We start from the raw sequence: 21368 nt of genomic DNA, 5'->3' as shown, positions 1-21368 counted from the left end.
GTTCGTCCAACTAGAGAGAAGAGCACCTCAGTTGAATCCCGTTTGGGGATCAATAAAGTCTTAACGTAAAAATCGTATCTTAAATCAGTTAGAAAAAGAAATAGCGAAATAGAAAGAACTGTTTGTCCAAAAAAAAGGGTGTCTAAGGTTTAGACTAAGAAAATATGGGAAGTAAGATCTGCCTTTCTTCGACATCAGATTTGAAACTTTTTGGTTTACACTGTCAGCTGAAAACAATAGAGCATGGAAATAGCTAGTTAGTTAGTGTCGGGAAATTAATAGTATGAATAGTATAGGGACAGTACCCTCCACTAGTGTGTTGGTGATGACGCTCATGACACTGTTGGCCCGCTCTTTCCTTCCGAAGGAGGTATTGAGCTGGTCCACAGACACCATCAGGGAACCAGACAGCTTCTTCTTCACCTCAACCTCAGTAGTGGGCTGCCAGGAGGAAGAAGAAGAATCAAGCACTGATGGTAGTCAAACCATGAACACCATCCCACAGCGCCATCGCTGGCCAGGGAGGGATGTGCTCTTGTAACAAGACTGGATTGGAAGGAGGGGTTAGGCCCATATTGGAGGTTGGTCATTCTTTGGTTGGCACAGCGGATAGTACTGTATTTGTCTTGTTGTTGCTAGATGTTGAGAATATGTTGTGTCTAGAAACATGCAGGTCATACGCAGCCAGTGTGGGAGCAGTGGTATGGGGATATTTGACAGTTACATAATACTTGAATAAGAATGTAACATCCTGATATTGAGCTGGGAAGTGTTTTGTATTTGTGTGTGTAGGTATTAACGTTGTGACTTACCTATTCTCTGAAACGTGTCAAATAGGTTCCAACCACCATTACATCACACCCATTCTAACTAAATGTTCCCCTGCCTAAATGTCCCCCTGCCTAAATGTTCCAATGCTGCCACTTCGACCGTGTCCGAATACCCGTACTTGCGTTCTCAATAGTAGGCTGGTTGAGTTTAAGAAAATTGAACGTTTGAAAGTATGTGACATTTTGAAAAGGTCATATGGGTTTAAATGCCAGGATGTCATACTAATTTCGCCTTCTATATCTAGTAGAATTCGCTGCAACACTATTGAGGGACGAAAAGCGCCTTTTCAGACCCACGTGTGTTTGACAACAGCTGATAATCAGATAAGAGGACGCGCTATACCCAAATGAAGGAGTGGCGGGAAACGACGCAATTGCGCATTAGACGACGCCTTCTCGGTACGGGGTGAGCCTAGTATGTTGATATTGGTTGGTTACTGCATACATTTATACTAGACAGTACGTTCTATATAGTATGTAGTATGATTAGTACACAGTATGCTGTTTTATTAAGTAGTAGGCAAGAAAGATTTCAGACACAGCCTTTTTTCTACTTTCCAAGCATTATCCTGTCCCTAACCCCATCCACACTCAGCACTCCACACTATCTGATAGTAATCCATTTTCTATTTGACCCTGAAATATCACCTTCAAGTCCTGTAACAAATCCTGTAGCATTTGAGGAGAACATAGAGGGAAGAGTAGTCTGGTTACTGTAGGAGAACACTAGGAGAACACAGGGGCAACACTATTCGGATTGCGGTCGTTCCAGTCGTCATGCATTGAGCATGCACCAAGTCAAAGAGTAGGAGAGGATAGGATAGACATCATAGCCACTAGTTTGGTTGTTATCATGCTGGCTAGTTCAAAACATTGTACAAGACCTGGTAGAAGGGCAGGTCAAACTACCATGCTGCTTACTAGCAAGAGAGAAAGATTGGTTTTTATTTTTTCGTTTTGTTTGTTTTGGTTTGCTCACTGTTGATTGTTTGAAAAGGAAGGAAATATTTCCTCTATTTTGAAGAGGGTTTTTACTTACAATGACTGTTATATGTGGTTGTTTATACCTATCTTAGTTGAATGCACTGACTGTACGTCGCTCTAAGAAAAGACAGTTTGCTAAATGACTAAAATGTTAAAGGGATAGTTAAAGATTTTGGCAATTAAGCCCTTTTTTCTACTTACACAGAGTCAGATGAACTCATGGATACCATTATGTCTCTGTGTGCAGTCTGAAGGAAGTTGAAGGTAGTTTCTGGAGCCATAAATTAACTAGCATGAGTGCAATGACTAGAAGTCTACAGGAGCAAGGGCCTTGTTGCCAAAATCTCGAACTATCCCTTTAATGTCAATGTAACACCGTTTGGAGTGAGAAAATGAAAACGTTGAGATATAAAACAACAGTATGCTGGAAGTCACTGAAAACCCCAGTTATAAAGTAACAATAAGAACATGTTTTTCTGATAAAGTAAACTAAAGTTTCTCTATTTTGCTTCTTTGGGTTGGGGGGCAGCATATCATACACGAGACACTAGGAGCAGGGGAGGAGGGCGAGCGCAGATAGCGCAGACATACGGGCTTGCAAAGAAAAAAGTTGAGAGGAGAGACAGAGAGAATAAGAAAGTGAGGGAAGAGAGAAAGTTGAGAAAGAGGGGGCCATGCCTAGACGAGACGGGTCTGAGTTACTCATTGACTTCCTTACACTGTCGTCAGCAGATGCCTTATCTATTTTCACCTCAGGCAGAAGGCGTCCGCCGGTCCCCGGACTGATCAGCGACACCACGCCGTTGCAGTCCACCGTTGAGTTCCTCTTCCCGCCGCCATGGTGGTAGCCCGTGTAGCTGCTCCGTCGGTACGGGCTGAACAGGGAGTCCCGCCTCTCCTCACACTCCTCCACAGTGCTATGCTCGTCATCGGCGAACTCGTTCTCCGAGCCCACGTCCTTGCCGCGGCCCTTGAAGCTGAAGATGCTGCTCTTGCTGTTGTGCCTCGACAGGAACGGCGAGCCTGGGATACTGAGGAGGGACTGCAAGGGGACAAGAAGACAATGAGATGAGGAGAGAAGAGGAAACGAGAGGAGAGAGATTGATGTAGCTGTGTAAAACTCCTGACACAAAGCATACAAAAGAGCACTGAAGGTCGTGGGTTGAATCCCCACAACCACCTTTCCTACTATCTGTCCGCCTGCCTTACGTCTTTATCTGTTTTAGTACTGTCTACATCTGGGATCTCCGTCCCGTAGGTTCTCTCTCCAGCCCTAATCCAGTGCACCTGATTGTAATAATTAGCTGGTTGATAAGTTGAATCAGGTTAGTTAGAACTGGGGTTGGAGTGAAAACCTACAGGAAGAAGTTGTCCAGGAACAGGGTTGGAGAGCCCTGGTCTAAATGTAGCTTCAAAAACATGAAAGGAAGGTGGAATTCCTATTGAACTACATATGGAATTATAGGATCCCTATGAGAAGTCCAATCTTGAGAGAAGAAAAGAGACGAAGTGGGTTGTTTTGAGTCATTGATTGTGCCATTACTTGGGACAATCCTCGTTGTCATCAATTCTGGGGTCAAAATGAAAGGCAACATCTGTGTGTGTGTGTGTGTGTGTGTGTCACTTAGGGAAATTCTGATGGAGAGTGATCAAGTGACCTACTAAACACAGGGAAATGCATCATAATAAAAATAATATATTGGACTTCTATTTTCAATGATCCAATGCTGCTTTACAATTGTCAAAACTAAACAAAAAACAGAGATCCAAACAAGACAACGGCAGACTTACAACAGGAAGAAACAGAAAATGTAACAAAGAGAAGGGGGAGGGGCTTAAAGAAGGGAAAAGACTGTGATGTGTCGCACTTGGGAACGGCAAGGTGGCCTGCTGTGGTGGAACGGAGTGAGCGAGTAGGGTGCTAGGGGAGAAGAAGGTCAGAGAGGTAGGGGGGGGGGGGGGGGGGGGCAAGGTGATGAAGGGCTTTGTAGGTCAGAAGGAGGATATTGTAGTTAATGCGTTGGGAGACAGGGAGCCAGTGGAGTTCACAGAGGATGGGGGTGATGTGCTGCCAGGACTCAGTGTGCGTGAGGAGTTGGGCTGCAGAGTTCTGAACTATTTGGAGCTTACGGAGGGAGATTGAGTTGATGCTGGAGAGTAGTGAGTTGCAGTAGTTGTAGACAGGAGGTGATGAATGTGTGAAGGAGAGTTTCAGCTGCAGGACGGAAGGTTTGAAGAATGAGGATTTGACAGTTTGTTGGATGTAGTGGTCGAAGGAGAGGGTGGAGTCCAGGAGGACGCCAAGATTGCGTGCACGGGGGGCGTGGGGACCAATGGTGTCATCAATGGTGAGAGTGAGGTTGCCAACTTTGCAGAGTTTGGTTTTGCCACTGTTTAGCTTGAGGAAGTTGTGTTGCATCCAGGTTTTTAATGTGGCAGGATTCAATGCGGGTCAGAGGTGCGTTGAGGAGGGATTTGGTGCTCAGGTAGATCTGGGTGTCTTCGGCGTAGCAGTGGAAGTCGAGATTGAAGTGGCGGAGGATCTGACCAAGGAGGAGGATGTAGATGATGAAGAGTAGGGAACCCAGCACAGAGCCCTGGTGAACACCCTGTGAGTCAGAGGTATGACCATTGAGGGAGGTGTAGTGGGTCCGGTTGGTAAGGTATGATTGTAGCCAGTAAAGCGCAGTGCCCTCATACCCAGACCCTCAAGTCTGGTGAGCAGGACTTGATGATGGTTCACCGTGTCGTGTAATCAAATAATTAGGTGACTGACATCCTACCCCAGCAAGGTCAAACACAGGACAGTCAGACAGGAGAAACACACAGCTGAGCCCAACGCTGCATGGGAAATATTCACTTCCTGCTTCTACTTTGTGTTTTTCTTCTATGGGTACACTCATTATTGCTGCCAGTCCACGCAAAGTCGGAACATTGACTTGAATGGGATTCTCCATTCTAGTTATTCTATGGAAATATGAGCTGTATGCATACCACTGTTCTCACTGTGAACCTGGACCTGTACTGTATCTGTAAGCCTGCTTGAGTACTCATCTGGTTGGCGGGTCTATTCTCTAATACTGATGATGACGATGACCAAGATCTCAGACAAAACATAGTTCTAACACCCATAGAATTCACATGAACGCATGAACGAATACTGCCCTGTGTTGTTGAACAGATACAGTAACAGTACCCTATGAAAGATGCCAGAGCAAAACAACACTGTGTGACTGCTCTTCTCTCACTGAAACATTAATGTACTCACTGTTAATAATTCAAGCCTTGAATGCATGCTACTGTATCTTTAGCTACAACATATATACAAACAGTACTGTATATGTTATGATGCTATAAAGCTCTAAATAGTGTTTATCTGAGTTTATCGCTCAAGGCTAAATGATCTATGCCCCAGAATACATTGCACCGTGACCTTCAACCTTCGTCATCTCACCTGGTTCATGATGGAAGACTTTCGACCCAACCGGTTGTCAGGGAAACGGAAGCGGCTCCTCTTGCTGCCGTCGTCTGACTCGGATTTGACGAACTTCTCGCAGTCCCCCTTCTCCTCCCTCTGTGACTGCTCTTTCTGGCGCCACTTCTTCTTGCGGTTGCGCCGCTCCTTGGCGCTCTTGGAACTGAGCTTGGACATCTCTGACGAGCTACAGGACAGGTTCCCCCCACCGTCGTCCTCCGCTACGTCCTCCGACACCGTGCCTGCCGACGTCGCCATGGCGTTGGCCTATCGCAGACCGCAACACCAGGACAGAGAGAGTGAAAAAAACACCTGTGTGTCCAGCCCTCCTGAAGCCTAATTTATACACTGTGCAAATACGCAATGCATTTAGCTAGCTACTCAAAATGGCAATACTGCATAGTTCCATCAAGATACAAATTGCGGGGCTGCAGCTGCACTTGACTTACTTCACTTGGGGCTGTGGAAGTGTGCATCTTTTTGCTAAGCAAGTACGCAGAACGGCCATTTTGCGTAGCTAGGCTTCAGAGACATGGCTGTACAGCTTATATCAGGCTAAACAGACTTAAACTAAGCATATGTGACAGACAGGGTTCGAACCCCGGTTTGCTGTGAGCCAGAAGAGTGCATTAGCCCGCTAAGCCAAAGCCTCGGCATTGGCTCAGGAAGCCCATGCAGATCTTCAGGTCTCAGGCAAGGTTACTCACCTCCGTCACAAACACAGTGAGGTATAGGAGCACGGTAACGAACACGGCTCCACTGCTTATATTAGGCACAACAGATTTAAACCAAAGAGACAGTCAAGGATAGGAGTAAAGTAAGCAGAGACAGTGGCAATAGAAAGACAAGCACATACAGTATACACAGAAAGCTGCTGAGAGACAGACAGACGGTCAGACAGAACTGACAGACAGACAGACAGAACAGAACAGACAGACAGACACTGACCTGTGTGGCCTCCTGCAGAGCCAGTGACAACAGAGACAGAGAAACAAACACAAATGACCAAACACATATGCACTATATCCGGAAAAGGGTGCCATTTCGCAACCTCATAGACGTGCTGAGACACAAAGACACTGGGATACTGACCTGTGCAGCCTCTTGCTGGTTCTTGATCTGCTCTAGCATGGCTTTGAACTCAGCCTCTTTTTGCTCGGCCTCCTCCATGGTGGCCTGGTTCTGCTCCTCATAGGCCATGGCCACCACAGCCAGGATCAGATTGACCAGGTAGAAGGACCCCACGAAGATCACCAACACAAAGAAGATCATGTAGGTCTTCCCTGCTGCCCGCAGGGTCTGGGAGGGGAGAGAGAAGACAACAGAGGGTCAGATACACTGATATTCGACCTATAACCACTGACCTCTAAACCAAACAACATCCCTTCCCTGCCATCCTCAGGGTCTGGAAGAGAACAGAGAGTACAGCAGAGCATCAGACACTTGTCACTCATCCAGTCCTCCAGAATAGGCTGTCACTTTGTTCCCCCCTCCCCCCCTGTACTCAGATCTGGTTCATTCCACTGCTAACATATGACAGGGCTGTGAGGTTCATATTGAGGTAGAGTTAGAGGGTAGAGGTCAGAGGTTATGTATCAGTTACTGAGTAGTCATGAAGATATCCAGGCTGTGTAGAAATGTAGAATCTACTGTAACACTTCCTCACTTTAAACACAATCAATTATATTTAAGATTCCCTTCTGCATACTAGAGCGTGATGCTGATTCGAATTCACTGTCATGTACATTATGTACGCTGATAATCAATGATTTATAACTGATTTGAAACTAGGAAGTAGGAATTATTCTTGGGTGTGCCAGCGCCAGAAGCACTTCCATGCACTGACTGCATTTTGCTAGGTTCCCAGTGTGTGTGTGTGTGTATATTAGTTTCCCAGCATGGGCACAACTCCCCAATATCAGCATTTTGACCTAGATTTCCAAGCAGTGCAGTGGAAGCACACTCCACCAGCGAGCTAGCTAACTGAAGCCCAATGATTTCAGTGAATTGGGATGCTATCCCCAGCAGAGAGGATTAAGAGGCTCGAGCAGCAGACAAAGAAGACTCCAACATACCTTTAAAAGCAGCCTTTAAAAATAGCCCGTCGCTTAAATGGTTCATAGTACTATTCATAATTCCATGTATATATTACATGATCCATGTCATGTACTAGTTTTCTACCGTATAAATGCAGAGGCAATATTTCAGTCTACTGAAAAAAAAAGTAGTCCACTTAGGGAATAGGTTGCCATTTTGGATGCACATTTAGTTCCCCATTCAAAAGAGGGAGTAAAGTATGGTCTGCACTAGGGCCCTTCAAAAGAGGGTGCATGGTCTGTAGGGAGCAGAGTTGAGGCAGAGAGAGAGGACTTCCTGGGTTCTGGCAGAAGCAATTCCCTACCCCATCAATTATGGATGCGGTTTACATGTAGTGCTGGTAAGAATATTCAACACAACACACTGCGACACTCCCCAGCAAGACAGGGGAGGAGCACAAACTGCCAAAAGGACAGAAACTCTACTGTCCTCCTGTTCCACACATAGACTTCCCCCTGACATTAGGACAGCCGAGGCCATAAAATAACTAGCTTACCATTTTGAAATGTTTTACCTTAAGATGACTGCACTCACTGTAAGTCGCTCTGGATAAGCGCGTCTGCTAAATGACCACAATGTAAATGTACTGCAGACCAAATATTCTACACACACACACACACACCTGAGCATACTCTGGATACAGTGCATATGATTGGCTGCAATCTTAAAACCTGGTCATTTTTGAGCGGGTAGTTAATGCATGCATAATCTAAATGCTAGGTTGAACCATAATGGTCTGACAATCTGATACAATACAATGGGAAATCATTTGAGATCATTTCAGATTTTCCTCCTTAGGAAACCAGCACATATTGTACTGTAGTATCTTGATTTAAAACAGGAGAGCACAAATATCCTTCTGGAATACAGATGAACGCAAACGGTGACTTGAGTCTCCATATTACAAAGCTCAGATGGGCGAACCCTGGCACATGCACAACAGTAGAGTTGGAGATCTGATCAAAAAACTGGTATCTTCTGAGCTAAGAGAGAAGAAGCCATGTAACCTGCATCCCAAACGGCACCCAATTCCCTATATAGTGCACTACTTTAACCATAGCCCTATGGGCCCTGGTCAAAAGTGGCTCGCTATATAGGGAACAAGGTGCCATTTGGGATGCAGACATAGTCTCCTTGATTTCCCATACTGTAATCCCCAGGTCCTCATCCTTTCCTTCTCCTCCCTCTGACCACTCCTGCCCTCTCTGCTCCGTATGACAAAGCCTAAGCGTCTCTTTCCACCATTCTAGAGAGCCTGTCTGGCTGAGGAGCTGCATCCCATATGGCACCCTAAATATGTAGTGCACTATGGAATAAGGAGCCACAGTGTGGAAATTAGGCTGTGAAACAGGCAGCATGAGTCGAGCCAGGGGCCACAGTATGGAGATTAGGCTGTAAAGAAGGCAGTATGAGTCGAGCCAGGAGCCACAGTGTAGAGATTAGGCTGTAAAACAGGCAGCATGAGTTGAGCCAGGAGGCACAGTATGGAGATTAGGCTGTAAAGAAGGCAGTATGAGTCGAGCCAGGAGCCACAGTGTAGAGATTAGGCTGTAAAACAGGCAGCATGAGTTGAGCCAGGAGGCACAGTATGGAGATTAGTCTGTAAAACAGGCAGTATGAGTCGACACAGGGGCCACAGTATGGAGATTCGGCTGTAAAACAGGCAGCATGAGTCGAGCCAGGAGCCACAGTATGTAGATTAAATTGCTGAACTGTAAAACAGGATAAATTGAGCTAAGAGCCATAGTATGAATATGAGAACGCTGAGCTGCAAGACAGCATGAGTCGATCCAAGAGCCAGCATATGGAGGTGAAGCTGCTAGGCTGAAAGCCTGTGCGAGTTGAGCCCGGAGAACACAGTATTTATATTAGACTGGAGGATGGGGAGTCTTTGGGTCATACAGTAGCAGGTGGAAGGTGGGAGGGATATATTTCTCTTGACAGGAATCCAGTGTTCTCTACTAGCGGTTGTCCTTGCATGTGTCTGAAATGGCATTCAATACCTATATGTAGTGCACTACTATTGGCCAGTTGCATATTCCACTCTCCTTGAGACACCATCAGACACAAAAATCCCAAGAAAATATATGGCCAAAAGTAGTGCACTATATAGGGAATAGGGTGCCATTTTCCCTGTATCTCAGGTATAAGAAAATACTGTCCTCCCTTCCCCCAGGCGTTATTGCTATACTGTGCTGTAATCTATACTGTAATGGGGGGGGGGGGGGGGGTGTAAAGATGTAATGTATAATATCACCCAAAGTTAAGCAAATTGGACAGCTGAATATGTGGACAACGCATTTTGCATTTGACTCAAAAGTGAAAACCAAACCAATATATAATTTGGTAAAGGATGACCATGTGAAACAACAAGCCTGTCTCACCAGCATAGAGATACAATAGCAGAGATATACACTACCGTTCAAAAGTTTGGGGTCACTTATAAAACTCCTTGTTTTCCATGAAAACATACATGAAATTAATTGTAAAATGAATAGGAAATATAGTCAAGACGATGACAAGGTTATAAATAATGATTTTTAATTGAAATAATAATTGTGTCCTTCAAACTTTGCTTTCGTCAAAGATTCCTCCATTTGCAGCAATTACAGTCTTGCAGACCTTTGGCATTCTAGTTGTCAATTTGTTGAGGTAATCTGAAGAGATTTCACCCCATGCTTCTTGAAGCACCTCCCACAAATTGGATTGATGGGCACTTGATGGGCACTTCTTATGTATCATACGGTCAAGCTTCTCCCACAACAGCTCAATAGGGTTGAGATCCAGTGACTGTGCTGGCCACTCCATTATAGACAGAATACCAGCTAACTGCTTTTTCCCTAAATAGTTCTTGCATAGTTTGGAGCTGTGCTTTGGGTCATTGTCCTGTTGTAGGAGGAAATTGGCTCCAATTAAGCGGAGTCCACAGGGTATGGTATGGCGTTGCAAAAAATGGAGTGATAGCCTTCCTTCTTCAAGATCCCTTTTACCCTGTACAAATCTACAACTTTACCACCACCAAAGCACCACCAGACCATCACATTGCCTCCACCATGCTTGACAGATGGCGTCAAGCACTCCTCCAGCATATTTTCATTTTTTCTGCATCTCACAAATATTCTTCATTGTGATGTGAACACCTCAAACTTAGATTTGTCTGTCCATAACACTTTTTTCCAATCTTCCTCTGTCTAGTGTCTGTTTTCTATTGCAAATGTTTAGCTTTTATTGGCTTGTCTGAGATATGGCTTTTTCTTTGCAACTCTGCCTAGAAGGCCAGCATCACGGAGTAGCCTCTTCACTGTTGACGTTGAGATGTTGGTGTTTTGCGGGTACTATTTAATGAAGCTGCCAGTTGAGGACTTCTGAGGCGTCTGTTTCTCAAACTAGACACTAATGCACTTGTCCTTTTGCTCAGTTGTGCACCGGGGCCTCCCACTCCTCTTTCTATTCTGGTTAGAGACAGCTTGCCCTGTTCTGTGAAGGGAGTAGTTCACAGCGTTGTACGAGATCTTCCGTTTCTCGCATGGAATAGCCTTCATTTCTCAGAACAAGAATAGACTGATGAGTTTCAGAAGAAAAATCTTTGTTTCTGACCATTTTGAGCCTGTAATCGAACCCACAAATACTGATGCTCCAGATTCTCAACTAGTCTAAAGAAGGCCGTTTTATTGCTTCTGTAATCAGAACAACAGTTTTCAGCTGTGCTATCATAATTGCAAAAGAGTTTCCTAATGATCAATTAGCCTTTTAAAATTATAAACTTGAATCAGCTAACACAACGTGCCATTGGAACACAGGAGTGATGGTTGCTGATAATGGGCCTCTGTACGCCTATGTAGATATTCCATTAAAAATCAGCCGTTTCCAGCTACAGTAGTCATTTACAACATTAACAATGTCTACACTATATTTCTGATCAATTTGATGTTATTTTAATGGCCAAAAAAATAGCCTTTCTTTCAAAAACAAGGACATTTCTAAGTGACCCAAACGTTTGAACGGTAGTGTATACTGTATATAATACTGTATATGATACTGTTTACCCTATATCATACTGTATGTCCTACTGCATATCATACTGCATAATGTATATAATACTGTATACCATACTGTTTATCATAATTTATACTGTATATCATACTCACCAGCATGTAGAGGTTCTCCCAGAAGTCCTGTGTCATGAGTCTGAAGAGAGCCAGGAAAGCCCATCCAAAGCTATCGAAGCTGGTGTAACCGTAGTTTGGATTCCTCCCAGCTTTCATGCATGTGTAGCCCTCGGGGCAGCGGCTGGGGGGAGAGGAGAGAGGGCCACACAGCCATTCAATGACTCATTAAACTGTTTACAGTGCATTTGGAAAGTAATCATACCCCTTCACTTTTTCCACATTTTGTTATGTCCCAGCCTTATTTTAAAATTGATTCAATCATTCACCCCCCCCCCCCCCCTCATCAATCTCCAAACAATGTCCCATCATTAAAAATCTAAAACTGTATTTTAGAAATTTTTGCAAATGTATTAAAAATAAGAAACTGAAATATGACATTTACATAAGTATTCAGACCCTTTACTCAGTATGTTGTTGAAGCCTTAGTGGGTATGACGCTACAAGCGAGGCACAACTGGATTTGGAGAGTTTCTCCCATTTTTCCCTGCAGATCCTGTCGAGCTCTGTCAGGTTGGATGGGGAGCGTTGCTGCACAGCTATTTTCATGACTCTCCAGAGATGTTCGATCGGGTTCAAGTCCGGACTCTTGCTGGGAGGATATTCAGAGACTTGTCCCAAAGCCACTCCTGTGTTGTCTTGGCTGTGTGCTTAGGGTCGTTGTCCTGTTGGAAGGTGAACCTTCGCCCCAGTCTGAGGTCCTGAGCACTCTGGAGCAGGTTTTCATCAAAGATCTCTCTGTACTTTGCGCCGTTCATCTTTGCCTCGATCCTGACTAGTCTGCCAGTCCCTGCCACTGAAAATATCCTCACAGCATGATGCTGCAACCACCATGCTTCACCGTAGGGATGGTGCAGGTTTCCTCTAAACGTTTAGCATTTAGGCCAAAGAGTTTAATCTTGGTTAAATCAGACCAGATAATCCTGTCCCTCATGGTCAGAGTCTTTAGTGGGCCAAGTGGGCTGTCAAGTGCCTTTTACTGAGGAGTGGCTTCCGTCTGGTGACTACCATAAAGGCCTGATTGGTGGAGTGCTGCAGAGATGGTTGTCCTTCTGGAAGGTTCTCCCATCTCCAAGAATGATGGAGGCCACTGTGTTCTTGGGGACCTTCAATGCTGCATACATTTTTTGGTACCCATCCCCAGATCTGTGCCTTGACACAAACCTGTCTCGGAGCTCTACGGACAATTCCCTTGACCTCATAGCTTGGTTTTTGCTCTTACATGCACTGTCAACTGTTGGACCCAAGCAACTGAATTTACCACAGGTGGACTCCAGTCAAGTTGCAGAAACATCTCAAGGATGATCAATGGAAACAGGATGCACCTGAGCTCAATTTTAAGTCTCATAGCAAAGAGTCTAAATACTTATGTAAATAAAGTATTTCTGTTTTTTATTTGTAATAAATTTGCAAAAGAAATACAGTTCACGCTTATGGGGTACTGTGTGTAGATTGATCAGGATTTTTTAATTTATTTAATCCATTTTAGAATAAGGCCGTAACGTAACAAAACATGGAAAATGTGAAGGTCTGAAGAGGAGAAGGACAGACAGACAGACAGACAGACAGACAGACAGACAGACAGACAGACAGACAGACAGACAGACAGACAGACAGACAGACAGACAGAGTAGGTACTCACCCAGAATCTGAGCTGTTGCCACATAAAAGGGCATCCAATTGTCCAGGCAGGAAGTAGAAATTGGCTGGTGAAAGAAACACACACACACACACACACACACACACACACACACACACACACACACACACACAGAACAGCATCAAAAAAACATCTCTCTAGCTATGTAGAGGGATATAGGACAAAGGTTTCCAGAGAATTGAAACCTTTTGCTATGGTGTGCCACTGTGCGCTACAGAACACAACCCTGGTGTGTTTGACTGTGACTAGGCTACTTACTGTCGTTATTGATGTATTCATTCCAGTCGAAGCCTTTGCTGCCGTTGGCCAAGTAGTTCTCGGTGGAGTTGATTGGCCAAATCACGCATTTTTGCCGTAGGTTGCCCATGAAGAGCTGTAGTCCAATCAGAGCGAAGACACTGAGACAGAAGACCGTGAGGATCATAACGTCTGACAATTTCTTCACAGATTGGATTAGAGCACCGACAATGGTCTTCAGGCCTGGAGAGGGAGAAACACACACACACACACAGACGAACGAACAGACAAACGTACGCACACACGCACAAACCAAGAGGTGATGCAGAAGGTGTATACTTGAAGTGTCTTGAAGTTCCCAAACAAGGTGACTGCGATTTTTTAAAGATGCTATAGCTACAGTACTGTACTGTACTATCCTGTCTGATTTAAGGTCATTCCTTCATCAGACAGTATTCAACTAACAGTATATTGTTTGAAGGGAATGGATTGTTCTGAGCAGCTATTATAATACGCATATTAAAACCTAATGCCTGAGCTGGGTATTTAATCACATACAATACGAATGTAAATGTTATCAGTATAATACACTGTTTGTATTTTAGCATTAAGGCCTGAGGGGGTGTGGTATATGGCCAATATACCATGGCCAAGGGCTGTTCTTAAGCACGACGCAACGCAGAGTGCCTGGACACAGCCCTTAGCCGTGGTACATTGGCCATATATCACAAACCCCAGAGGTGCCTTATTACTATTATAAATGGGTTACCAATGTAGTTACAGCAGTAAAAATGTTTTGTCATACCCCTGGTATACAGTCTGATATAACACGGATGTCTGCCAATCAGCATTCAGGGCTCAAACCACCCAGTTTAAAATATGTTGTATGTTGACCCCTTCCCTTTTTCCACATTTTGTTACGTTACAGCCTTATTCTGAATCTACACACAATAGCCTATAATGACAAAGCGAAAAAGGGTTTTTAGGAAGTTTTGCAAATGTATTAAAAATAAAAAACAGAAATATCTTATTTACATAAATATTCAGACCCTTTGTTATGAGACTCAAAATTGATCTCAGGTACATCCTGTTTCCATTGATCATCCTTGAGATGTTTCTACAACTTGATTGGAGTCCAACTGTGGTAAATTCAGTTGATTGTACATGATTTGGAAAGGCACACACCTGTCTATATAAGGTCCCACAGTTGACAGTGCATGTCAGAGCAAAAACCAAGCTATGAGGTCGAAGGAATTGTCCGTAGAGCTCCGAGAAAGGATTGTGTCGAGGCACAGATCTGAGGAAGGGTACCAAAAAATGTCTGCAGCATTGAAGGTCCCCATGAACACAGTGGCCTCCATCATTCTTAAATGGAAGAAGTTTGGAAGCGCCAATACTCGTTCTAGAGCTGGCTGCATGGCCAAACTGAGCAATCAGGGGGAGAAGGGCATTGGTCAGGGAGGTGACCAAGACACAAATGCTCTGACAGAGCTCCAGAGTTCCTCTGTGGAGATGGGAGAACCTTCCAGAAGGACATCCATCTCTGCAGCACTCCATCAATCAGGCCTTTATGGTAGAGTGACCAGACAGAAGCCACTCCTCAGTAAAAGTCTCGACACCCCGCTTGGAGTATGCCAAAAGGCACCTAAAAGACTCTCAGACCATGAGAAACAAGATTATCTGGTCTGATGAAACCAAGATTTAACTATTTGGCCTTAATGCCAAGTGTCACGTCTGGAGGAAACCTGGCACCATCCTTACGGTGAAGCATGGTGGTGGCAGCATCATGCTGTGAGGATGTTTTTCAGCTGCACGGACTGGGAGTCAGGATCGAGGGAAAGATGAACGGAGGAAAGTAGAGAGATCCTTGATGAAAACCTGCTCCAGAGTGCTCAGAACCTCAGACTGGGGGCGAAGGTTCACTTTCCAACAGGACAACGACCCTAATCACATAGCTAAGACAACGCAGGAGTGGCTTCGGGACAAGTCTCTGAATGTCCTTGAGTGGCCCAGCCAGAGCCTGGACTTGAACACGATCGAACATCTCTGGAGAGACCTGAAAATAAATGTGAAGCGACATTCCCCATCCAACCTGACAGAGCTTGAGAGGATCTGCAGAGAAGACTGGGAGAAACTCCCCAAATACAGCTGTGCCAAGCCTGTAGCGTCATACCCAAGAAGACTAGAGGCTGTAATTGCTGCCAAAGGTGCTTCAACATATTAGTGAGTAAAGGAGCAGAATACTTATGTAAATGTACACTCAGTTTTTAATTTTACATTTGTAAAAATGTCTAAAAAACTGTTTTTTGCTTTATCATTATGGGGTATTGTTTGTAGATTGATGAGGGTAAAAAACAATTTAATCCATTTTAGAATAAGGCTGTAAAGTAAAATGTGGAAAAAGTCAAGGGGTCTGAATACTTTCCCGAAGAACACCTGTTCTTTCCATGTCATAGACTGACCAGGTGAATCCAGGTGAAAGCTATGATCCCTTATTGATGTCATTTCTTAAATCCACTTCAATCAGTGTAGATGAAGGGGAGGAGACAGGTTAAATAATTATGTTTAAGCCCTGTGACAACTGACACATGCATTGTGTATGTGCGCCATTCAGAGGGTGGATGGGCAAGACCAAAAAATATAAGTGCTTTTCAACGGGGTATGGTAGTAGGTGCTAGGCACACAGGTTTGTGTCAAGAACTGCAACGCCACTGGGTTTTTCACACTCAAGTTTCCCCTATGTATCAAGAATGCTCCACCATTCAGCCAACTTGACACAACTGTAGGAAGCATTGGAGAGAACATGGGCCAACATCCCTGTGGAATGCTTTTGACACTTTGTAGAGTCTATACCCCCAACAAATTTAGGCTGTTCTGAGGGACAAAGGTTTTGTTGGGGGGAGGGGGGTCAACTCGATATTAGGAAGGTGTTCCTAATATTTGTTATACTCAGTGTATATCAGAAAGGTAAAATTGTCTTTAAGAAGGTGGGCTGAAAAACTGACATTTGATTAAATCTTGGCAAATAGAATATTGAAAGTAGTTTCATTAACATAATCACAGAAATGTTACTTAAATGTACATTTCATTGGTTAAAGACAGTCACACTTTAGACAAATTTCAACAACTGAACACATACAACACATTTTTAAATACAAAACGAACAAGAAATATTAAAGAGCCATCCCCCTCTGTTCTGAGTTTCAGTATTGAGACACTCAATGGCTTTATCCAGTTAGTCAGAGAAAAATATGACAGAGATAATATGTCACTATTGAACCAGGAAGAGATATCACTATTGAACCAGGAAGAGACCTATAGTATCTTGCCTTTCAAAAGATTTGCACTTCTAGCCAGCAGGGCCAATGGTGGATTACACCTGAACTAGAGGGGGAGGACGAAACAGAACAGTGAAAATCCATAAGAAAGAAAGGAAAAGAAAGAAAGGAAGCACAGCAGCACAACAAGGGGGCCATGATAAGAGGACAGAGGCACAAGCAGGCAGGAATCGAAACCAACCACATGCAGGTCATTTAAACTCCAAGGCTGAACAGAAACAATTCAATGCCATTGCCACTCTGTGGCCTTTCCTTTCTTCTTTTCTTGTATTTTATTGTCATTAGGTTGAAGCACAGACTCTTACCCCTTCTTAGCCCAACCCTACTACAGCCAGACTCTTTCTCCAAACCTACAGCGCTTTACTGAAGACAGAATCATATTATTTTACCTTCAGGACAGGCATCATCCTCAGGCAGAACTCACAATGGCTGAAGCAATGGGTCCATAAAGTGCAGGAGGATTCCAAACATTTCTGGAAACGGAATGTCTCTTACTCTTGAAACATAGAACCTCAAACATAGAACCGAAACCCCTGAGGGGCTTCTGTTGACTCTTTACTTTAGGGGTACTTAAACTTTTTCAGCTCGAGACGCAAATGTGAAATTGAACATCGGTGACCCAAATTGTCATCCAACAACCCAAATTAAGAACAAAATAGGGTGTGATTATAGATGTATTCTCATAACTCGCGACTCACCTCTCACATACCCAGGGCCCATTTTTGGTTTAGACCAAGCCTGCACTAGTGCACTACAACAGGCTTTGCCTCTCATTCTATAATATGCTCCCATCTTATGGTGTGTTCAAGACAGCTCGGAACTCAGAACTCGGAACAAGGAAATCTCAGAACTCTGACATCAGTGCATTCAATAGAACTGGGAGCTCAGACTGTGATTTTTTATAAAAACTGTCATTCAACTTGGAATTACAAATCGGAAACTCTGGCATCTTCCTAGAGTCACGACCTCTCCGACATGAAGAGATCACTGACGACACAATTTTTCATAGTTTTTTCCAGATTCCCCAGTTGTCTTGAATGCACCAAAAAACGAAACCACTACGATGCCGACAAGTGGCAAAAAATGGACCACTTATAAGGCGTCATGCACCTAATCAATATATCGTTGACATAATAAGAAACAATTTTTGCTATATTTTCAGTGACGCTCCTGCGTGAATTTACTTCATACATAATAAAATCTATTTATTCTTAATGGCCTTGCCCGAATACCCATACTTGCGGTCTAAATAGTAAGCATTTTGGGGAATGCGAATATAATGTTTTTTAGTATATAAAGTTTAAAAGAAAATGCTATGCTTTAAATGCCAGGAGGTCATTATCTTTTCAGCTTTTCATGCTATTGAGGAAGAGAATTGTATTTTCATACCCACGTGTATTTGACAACAGCTGATAATCATCTGATAATCAGATAAGAGGACGCGCTATACCAAAATTAAGGAATGGTGGGAAACAACATTAGATGATGCATTCTAAGGAGGAACGTGGGCTATCTAACCCCCTGCCTATATTTCTCACAGAAACCACTTTATGTCACCAATTTTACTTGGGACACTTTCCCTGGCTGCCAAACCTCTTGCTCAACTAATAATCTAATATTTTTCCTCGAAACAAAAACTAAAAGTCATTCCAGCAAAACAATTTTTGAGGTAAATGTATTTAATATTTAATAATTTAAGAAAAAGTAATGTATTATCTAATTAAGTTATATACTGTATATACCATTAGGGGAGCCTAAACATTTATAATTTACTGATTTAATAAAGCAGTACAATTTAAGGTGAGTATGATTGGAGCAATCCAATGCAAGTCTATGGTACATACATTTTTTGGGACATGATTTGGTGCAGAAATTAAAGGAGGCACCTTACACCCAAAGCCTCATCATAGTGAGGATATATACAGTGCCTTCGGAAAGTGTTCAGACCCATTGACTTTTCCAACATTTTGTTACGTTACAGCCTTATTCTAAAATGGATGAAATAAAAAAAAAGATCCTCAGCAATCTACACACAAAACCTCATAATGACAAAGCGAAAAAAAAAATTTGATTTTGATTTTATTTACATAAGTATTCAGATCCTTTGCTATGAGACTCGAAATTGAGCTCAGGGGCATCCTGTTAACATTGATCATCCTTGAGATGTTTCTACAACTTGATTGTAGTCCACCTGTGGTAATTAAATTGATTGGACATGATTTGGAAAGGCACACACCTGTCAGTTGACATTGCATGCCAGAGCAAAAACCAAGCCATGAGGTCAAAGGAATTGTCCGTAGAGCGCCGAGACAGGATTGTGTCGAGGCACAGATCTGGGGAAGGGTACCAAAAAATGTCTGCAGCATTGAAGATCCCCAAGAACACATGGGCCTCCATTATTCTTAAATGGAAGAAGTTTGGAACCACCAACACTCTTTCTAGAGCTGTCCGCCCCCTCAAACTGAGCATACGGGGGAGAAGGGCATTGGTCCGGGAGGTGACCAAGAACTTGATGGTCACTCTGACAGAGCTCCAGAGTTGTGGAGATGGGAGAACCTTCCAGAAGGACAACCATCTCTGCAGCACTCTATCAATCAGGCCTTTATGGTAGAGCGACCAGACGAAAGCCACTCCTCAGCAAAAGGCACATGACAGCCCGCTTAGAGTTTGCCAAAAGGCACCTAAAGACTCTCAGACAATTAGAAACAAGATTCTCTGGTCTGATGAAACCAAGATTGAACTCTTTGGCCTGAATGCCAAGCGTCAGGTCTGGAGGATACCTGGCACCATCCATACGGTGAAGCATGGTGGTGGCAGCATCATGCTGTGGGGATGTTTTTCAGCGGCAGGGACTGGGAGACTAGTCAGGATCGAGGCAAAGTTGAACGGAGGTAAGTACAGAGAGATCAGACTGCTCCAGAGTGCTCAGGACCTCAGACTGGGGCGAAGGTTCACCTTCCAACAGGACAACAACCCTAAGCACACAGCCAAGACAACGCAGGAGTGGCTTCGGGACAAGTCTCTGAATGTCCTTGAGTGGCCCAGCCAGAACCCAGACTTGAACCCGATCTCTGGAGAGACCTGAAAATAGCAGTGCAGCAACGCTCCCCATCCAAGAAGACAGAGCTTGAGAGGATCTGCAAAGAATGGGAGAAACTCCCCAAATACAGGTGTGCCAAGCTTGTAGTGTCATACCCAAGAAGACTTGAGGCTGTAGTCACTGCCAAAGGTGCTTCAACAAAGTACTGAGTAAAGGGACTGAACACTTATGTAAATGCCATATTTTTTATAAATTAGAAAAAATGTCTAAAAAACAGTTTTTTGCTTTGTCATTATGGGGTATTGTGTGTAGACTGATGAGAGGAAAAAAATATTTTATACATTTTAGAATAAGGCAGTAGCCCAACAAAATGTGGAAAAAAGTCAAGAGGTCTGAACACTTTCCCAAAGGCACTTGTGATGCCATTTTGTTTCAATATTTGATTCAAATAAGATACCAACACTGTACAGGGGTTACCATGAATTTAGCAGTAAATTGGTATTTCATATTACATGGTATCAAAGCAAGTACTGTGTAATGACAGTATTTTACTGTCATTACAAGGGATTGGTGCAAGCAGGTTGGCTGCTAAATCAAGTGTTTACAAACATTACAGCATATTAATGAATAGTTGGTGTTTTATATCAACTGCACTTCTAGAGGCCTTAACAAAGGCTTCCAAACTTGCAGCGACTACAGGGAAAACAAACAAAAGGGACATGGCAAAATGCTCAACCATTTAAGGTTTAAGACGCTGCCACTCCAATCTGTCCACTGTAAATGTTTAATTGATGGGGCACTGTAACCACACACATTTTAAATTGGTACAGCATTCTCACTTAAGGGTGCAACAAATATAGCCTCTTACAAGGCACGACACAAAATGTGTTAATGCGTCAGTAACAACAATACCATGCACTCACTAGCGGTCAAAAGGTTTTTGGCATTGTAAAAATACGGTACTGTACTGTATTCTGTGGGGTGAAATTACAGAACCATTCAAAATACAGCAATTATTTCCCAGGCCACAACATTTTCCCACAATGCACCATAATTTACAGTATGCTGCAATAAAACGTATAAAACGTTTACTGTTGATAATACAAAACATTACCGTATAATTTACAGTTTTCCGTTACAGTGTAGACTTTAGTTTTTAAGAGTTAACTACAAAAAAATATATAAATAAAATATAATTCAATACACTAATTTTAACTCAACAGAGGGGGGAAAACACTGCTTTTCGAAAAATATATATTTTATTAAGCAACAAAATCTGTGTTAACAGTAGGCACTTATTTCCCTTCATAGTTTGTTTGCCTAAGCATACCCATCATCACATACTTAATAGTATGTTGATATTTCTTTTTACTGCATACATTTTTACTACACAGTACTTTCTAAAAAAGTATTTAGTATGATTACCCCACATTAAGTAGTTTTAGTAAGTGGTAGGCGAGACTTCGGACACGGCCATTGACTATTATCCAGACAGCGTTTACTTTAAATTAATCTGAGATAAATATTTGTTTATTTTTGGC

At 43.2% G+C, this 21368-nt stretch overlaps 1 protein-coding gene across 8 annotated transcripts in view; it reads right to left on the bottom strand.

Annotated features, from left to right (window-relative positions):
- The window catches only part of LOC110491926 (sodium channel protein type 8 subunit alpha), an 89779-nt gene that overhangs the window by 31870 nt on the left and 36541 nt on the right, over positions 1–21368 (bottom strand). For 3 of the 8 annotated variants that reach the window (XM_090202672.1, XM_090202671.1, XM_090202677.1), the window contains exons 7-14: positions 13471–13692; positions 13195–13258; positions 11535–11676; positions 6382–6588; positions 5269–5556; positions 2533–2856; positions 1479–1499; positions 306–441 (exon numbers count right to left, since the gene is read on the bottom strand). In XM_090202672.1, the coding sequence (XP_090058798.1) occupies positions 306–441; positions 1479–1499; positions 2533–2856; positions 5269–5556; positions 6382–6588; positions 11535–11676; positions 13195–13258; positions 13471–13692 (1404 nt within the window). The remainder of the gene's footprint in view (positions 1–305; positions 442–1478; positions 1500–2532; positions 2857–5268; positions 5557–6381; positions 6589–11534; positions 11677–13194; positions 13259–13470; positions 13693–21368) is intronic. The other 5 variants (XM_090202676.1, XM_090202675.1, XM_090202678.1 and 2 more) reach the window with 2 other exon arrangements.

The sequence above is a fragment of the Oncorhynchus mykiss genome, chromosome 16, assembly GCF_057628025.1.
Source record: "Oncorhynchus mykiss isolate SJ-2025 chromosome 16, ASM5762802v1, whole genome shotgun sequence".
Taxonomy (NCBI): Eukaryota; Metazoa; Chordata; class Actinopteri; order Salmoniformes; family Salmonidae; genus Oncorhynchus; species Oncorhynchus mykiss.
This window is presented reverse-complemented; position numbering and strand designations above follow the sequence as displayed.